At 52.1% G+C, this 6,167-nt stretch overlaps 1 protein-coding gene across 2 annotated transcripts; it reads right to left on the minus strand.

The window, feature by feature from the left end:
* Positions 1–3,109: 3,109 nt before the first annotated feature.
* Igfl1 (IGF like family member 1) lies at positions 3,110–5,019 on the minus strand. 2 transcript variants are annotated; one of them, XM_074057717.1, is made up of 4 exons: positions 4,971–5,019; positions 4,345–4,398; positions 3,970–4,234; positions 3,110–3,608 (listed from the first exon to the last, which is right to left on the minus strand). In XM_074057717.1, the coding sequence occupies exons 1-4, from the start codon at positions 4,993–4,995 to the stop codon at positions 3,599–3,601; spliced, it is 354 nt and encodes a 117-aa protein (XP_073913818.1). In that variant the 5' UTR covers positions 4,996–5,019; the 3' UTR covers positions 3,110–3,598. The 2 variants fall into 2 exon arrangements, with proteins under 2 accessions (XP_073913818.1, XP_073913819.1); XM_074057718.1 differs by lacking the exon at positions 4,345–4,398 and having other exon boundaries at positions 4,971–5,018.
* Between the last annotated feature and the right edge of the window lie 1,148 nt (positions 5,020–6,167).

Here is a 6,167-nt window from a genome sequence, read left to right on the forward strand (position 1 = left end):
AGGCGTGCAATAGCACGGTCATGTGATAACTGATGTCAACTCTTAAGGACCTGCCTGGTGCAGCCTTGGGTGACAGCATCAGATCTTGGCACAAACTGAGTCAGTGACTCCCATCACCCTTCTCCATGGCATTGGGCCACTAAGCCCTCATTCTTCTCTGCACTCTTGGTGTCTACTGTCTAAACTCTCTTCTGTCTTAGTGACTACATTTTCACTGTGCAGTCAGTTGGTGTCTCCTTCACACTCCTTTCAAATGCAGAAGTGTTTTCTTTGTGACTAATATACACAGGCTGTGAGAAGGGGGTCCTTAAGTGATTTCCTCATTGTGCCAACATCATAGAGGGCACCTACACAAACTCAGACGGGTACAGTGTCCCTGGGGGATATAATCTTCTGGGACTACCTCCTACCTTCTGTCCATTGTTGACAGAAGCCAGTTCCCTTGAGCTATTGAGCCTCCCCTGTGGGGATCTGGAGTAGGTAACATTCCAAAGTCAGGTTGAACTCTGATCCTGGTTGGCTCCACCTGCAAACTCGCCTGCTGAAGACACTGGAGGAAAACCACCCAGGGCGGCCTGCTGGGGTGGAACTTCATTCTCCCCATCTCTGATGGGGAGGGGGTTGAAGTCCAGCAACTCCTACAGGGGCAGCCCCTCTGAAACCCCACAGCGAGGGTCTTAAACCTTCACTTGATCTTGTGCAGGATGTGAGCATTCCACGTCTCACACCTCCCACCATGCAATAACCTCATCTGCTCTTTTAAATGAGAAACGTAAAACCTTAAACCAACTCCAGGAGAGCAGGACAGAAGCCCATCTCCAGGTGAGACCCCGCCCTGGACACGCCCCTCCAGTGAGAGTGAATAACCAGAAGGTGGCGCCAAAGCTTTTGCGCATGCGCTGATGTGTCTCCTAGCTCAGCCCCGCCCCTCCCGAGCCTGGGATGCTCAGACCTGTACCCTGATTCCCGCTCCCGGCCTGGTGGTGTGGACCAAGTGGTTGAGCGTGAGTTCAAACTCCAGTATCATAACACACACACAAAAAAACAAACAAACAAAAAGAGATCCCATCATCCCCACCACCCAGACAGAAAAGGGGAACAGATGGTGACACTTGATCCCATCTAAGTCTTCCCTCCTGGTAACTATTTTTAGTGAAATTGGAAACTTGCAGTGAAGTTAAACATGACTGGATCTGAACAGGGCACACACCCTAAGAAAAAGAACATTAGGAAGAAAACAGGAATAGCGTAAGAAGGAGGTGAGCCCTGGAGACCCTCGAGGTGAGATTAAGGTGATCTGGTCTGAGCTCTGCCGTCCCCCCAGGACCTCTCCCTACTCACATGGGCTGCCCAGCTGCTGACTCTCTGAGATTGAAGACTGACTCAGTGTTTGAATGGAGTCTCAGCCCCTATGAGGACACACACTGAGTGTGCCTTGATCCAAAGCCCTGTTCCACCCTTCCCACAACCCACTTTCTGATGTTTTCTTTGGTTGGCCAAGGCCACACCTGAATTCACCTGATTCTGGATAGAAGTTCTGGGAAGAAATGACTGAGATGGGCAAAGCTGCCTCCCAGCCTAGGCCAACCTCTTTCCACTTTCATATCTTCAAGGTCCTCCCCCAATCCACCAGGGCCCTGGCCCTATCATATCTGTATGCAGAGCAATGTTTATATTGTGAAACGGTTAAGGAAAAATAAAAAAAAAAACCTTCACTGGAGGCCATTGGTGTGGGCTGAGCTCTTGCACTAGGCCCAACAGACCAAAGCAAAGGTTCCATATCATCCCACAGAAGCTAGGTTGTTTATATTCCCTTCTGAGCAATCAGGAGAGCAGAGTTATAGGCGGCTTCCTTAAACAACCCCGATGTAGCTGCCATGATGACAAAGTCCGCTCTGCATGGAACTTCACAAGGACTGGAACTGAGAAATGACCAGTCTGCTTTTTGTTTTTATGGCTGGTTTCTCTGCCTTCTCTGTCTATAAACCCAACCTCCACTGGGCTGCTTATGGAACACCTGTTCTAATTTATAGACTCACAAATCAAAGCCAGTAAATATCTTTAAATTGAAGTTACTGGAATTTCGTCTCTCTTCATGAGGGTGGACATAATTTTCACTTGATTACTTTTATTTTGAAACAGTTACATCAAAATTAGAACTCAGTGGAGCTGTCTCAGTTGACGTAAATGATGTCTCCGTGGACAAGCCTCATGAAAACAGGCTCTTCCACCCTCCACATTCTGTTCCAGCCCCTGGAAAACGCTGGGGTCCTGGGTGTGATGCACAGGGAGAGTCCTGAGTTAGAATGGGGGCTGTGTTGGACCTGAGCCACCTACATGTTCTCAGGCCTCACTCTGCATTGGAAGTGACTCAGGGTGACAAGATGGTCCTCTCCTTCCCCTGAGGGGCTGATTAGATTTGTGGATTTCACTCTCTGACCTTTGCCCTTCATGACACAAAATTCAGACCATGGTCCTCCAGAATCTCGTCAGCTCATGACCTTCTGGTTTTCCTAGTCAAACTCTCACTGAGACAAGGAACCTCTCCTGTGTGTGAGTCCTGACCCCACACCACACACTGTGACACTGACTGATGGGTCCTGTGGAGAACCCAGCCCTAAGCCTGGGAGCAGCTGGACAGACAGGATGGGTTGGGTGGTTTGGATTCGGGTTTTGTAGGCGGGGGAAAGCCAGGTGGAATAGAGCTTGGGTGTCAGGAGAGTGTGTGGGGACAACCCATGGGAGACAATGTCTCCTCAGCCTTGGCTCTGGAGGGCTGGAAGGAGCTGAGGTGAGTTTCCTTCATTTCCTTCCCTCCTCTCCCTCACTGAGGATGCACTTTATGTTCCTCAGGTGGGCCCCACTCGGACCAGTTTCCCAGCACAGGGGACCCTAGAGCAGCCACACCCCACCCACACAGGGGCCCATGCTGGACCTCCCTCCATACTACCTCACTCGAGGATGCAGGTGTCATTCAGTCTCAGGGTTGAAGTCACTCCTTGCCCTTGGGTCCTGTCCCCCTCCCATTTCCCACAGAGCAGGGAGGTCCATGCAAGAACATGGAGCCTGTGATAGAGACAAGACTTTTATTCAGAGAGCCCAAGGGGCTATGCGTGTCTCTTCCAATGTAAGCACTGACACAAAAGGGAATCACTTGCAGTCTGAAAATGACAGAGGTAATGGGTCCCATGTCACCATTTACAACCTGTTCCAATCACCCAAACTTCCTGGTGTTAGTACATAGATTGTGCCACACATTTGAAGTCTCTTGAGCTTTGCTCCAGGAAAGAAGGGGACCCAAGGGAATGAAATGTGTCACAGGAGGACTGTGTCACAGGACTGCCCAGAATTGTCACTGGTTGATGTTGACCAAAGGGAGCACAGTGATTATCAATGGTCCTTAGACACACCAGCCACAAATAGACCTTCATGTTCCTCCAAGAAAGAGGACCACACACCACTCAGGGCAGAGGCAAACTGGGTGTCACAGAGGGGACAGATGACATGGGGCTTGATTTTCCCAGGGGCTTCAGGACCATCTTTCTCTCCAGCTCATCCAGAAGGCAGTATCCAGGGTCATCCATTGTCTGATATTCCATCAGATGACACTAAACAAGAAGCAGGGACAGACACTGAGCAAGAGAGAGATGGTCACACACAGAGGGATGGACAGAACGCAGGCAGGTGGAAAAGAGAGAAGAAAGAAGAGGGCAAACGTGTGAGATGAGATTGGGAGAGAGACAGAAACAAGGAGGGAGAAACAAATGGAAGAAAAGAGAGAGGTAGGTGGACAGTGGCAGGTGGACAGGACAGCAGGCATAGAGAAGAGGTAGGTGGACAGTGGCAAGTGGACAGGACAGCAGGCACAGAGAAGGGGCTCCACCATGAACAGAGCAGGCTGCCAGACTCAACTGCATGCTTGGACCCCAATTTTTGAACCCAGAACCTAGACATGGGACAAGATCTTACCTGTGACAAACCCTGTCGCCCAGAGACTGGGGTGAGGAGCAGTCCTCTCCTCTCAGCCTCACCATGAGGGGCTGCTGCAGGCCGAGTGGCCACCGGGGACAGCACTGCTCGAAGCAGACTCTGTAGCTGCAGCTGCCACACCTTCGAGTCTCCCCCAAGGGGACAAGGGCACCGTCATGACAACACTGCTTCTGGGGGTCATAGAACTGACCTTTGCATCTCGTGTGTAGCTGGCACAGCATCAGACTGGTTCCTACGGGGGACACTGGAAGAGACAGAGCTACTGTGTCCCAGGCACCAGGGTCAGGCGAGTCCCAGCCTGGGGCCCTGTTGGAGATACTTTCCCTCAAGTGTTCCTGTCCCTCCTGGGCTCACCTGGGACCCCCTGAGAGCAGAGGATCATGAGGAGGCAGAGAGCAACCAACACAGCTGTGGAGAGAGGGGGATGACATAGTTGGTGGTAGCCCCTGGTCACTCTTGGGATGACCAAATTAAAGCAGGGCTATGTCTGAGAGGTCTTTGTCCTGTTCGATGTTCAGTGAGGGGTCAAATACATCCCTGGTGGGTCCCAGCTGCCCTGTAGTCAGGACTTGTGCAGGGTGATGGGAGATGGCCCAGGACTCTTGGATGAAATGGGTTTAGGGTTCAGGGAGGGAGGGAGTTGTGGGGGAAGAAGGATGGCGTTGGAAGCACAGGTGGTGCCAAGCTGTGAGGTGCTGGGCTGAGACTGCAGGAGCTGGGTCTCTAATGGATGTTGCAAGTAGGGTGGGGATGAGAGTGGTGCAGGAAGCAAGGAAGGTTTTGAGGGCTTGGATGGCATGGGGTCATCTCTGGTGCTGTAGACTCCCCACATTAGGGACAGGGACCCAGTATTGCTCTGATGGAGCCCCATGGCAAGCACACAGGGCTGAGAAATAGGGCAGAGGTTTAGCTGGTGATGAGCTGATGGTGGCTGAGGTGGGGGATGGGCTCAGGTGGGAATGGGGCTGTGTCTTCCTTACCCAGGATGCAGCGCTGGGCAGCCATGGCTCAAGTTGGCTGCAGTGGAGTCACTGGGTAATCAGTGGCTTCAGCGGGTCCTTATATCTGAGCAGTGATATCATGTGATCTGCCCTCCTACAGGCGACATGCAGGGACATGCTGGCCCTGGAGCAACAGTGGCGTCTGAAAAAGCATGTGTCATAGTAATCTGATGTCAGAGCCCCTGAATGCCAGCTGGGAATCAAAGCTTACACAGCATCCTCTTCCTCAAATACCATCCTCTCATCCAAACTCCAAGACCTCCTAGGCAAGGAGGAGGCCCAGGATGCCCCTGGGGTCACCTCGCTCTGCCACAGTGAGGCAGTCAAGATTTCCCTCGGGACCCTGCTGAGTCTCATGGTTCCCACTGTCTGTTGCAGGTCACTAATCGTTAAGGGGACCCAGCAGGTCCAGATCTCAACCCTCCATCCATGGTATTGAGAAGAGAGGGACTGGGAGTCCACTGGCCCTTAGACCACTGAAAATTCCAGATAGAAAAGGTTGGGCAGGAGGGGATTCAGATCTGGGAAGGCTGGGGCAGCTCAAGACAGGGGAGTGTGGGAATGGCCCTGGGGACCCCTGCACCATTCCCACAGGTCATTGACTGTCTCCTCATTAATGAAATCTGATCAGAAGCAAATGTCTACTGAGCACCTGAGATGTCCCAGACATCAGGGTCCAGACACAACAGGAGCCAAGGACCTGGAAAATATTCCTGTTCAGCACTGCGAGTGTCCACTGTGTGACATCTTTGGTGTCCCAATGGGGGCAGGGGTGTTATCCCAGCCTTCCTCTGGGGTACCTGAGGAGGCTGACACTGCTGCCCCACACTGGGGTCTCCAAACCAGACACTTCTTGATTGTTCCCTGCCCTTTAATCTTCCCCTTACCCATGAGCAGGACACAGTGACTGCTTTCTGCTCCATGCAGAGCAACACTGGGTCCCTTGACCTCACCTGTGCCTGACCCTACTCTCTGCACTGCAGGTGATGGCCCTAAAGAACATAAAACAGTAGCAGCCACCTCCCAGCTCTCTGATGCTTCCCAGGCTGGAGGACACCCCAGGTAGGCCCCAGACAGGCCTTTGTTACATGCAGCACTGCTAGGTAACTGTTGGATGATGCTGGGAAGTTGACATTGACTCTCTGAGCCTGTTTTATCCTTGTTCATGGCTGTTAA

The sequence above is a fragment of the Castor canadensis genome, chromosome 16 (genome assembly GCF_047511655.1).
Source record: "Castor canadensis chromosome 16, mCasCan1.hap1v2, whole genome shotgun sequence".
Lineage (NCBI taxonomy): Eukaryota > Metazoa > Chordata > Mammalia > Rodentia > Castoridae > Castor > Castor canadensis.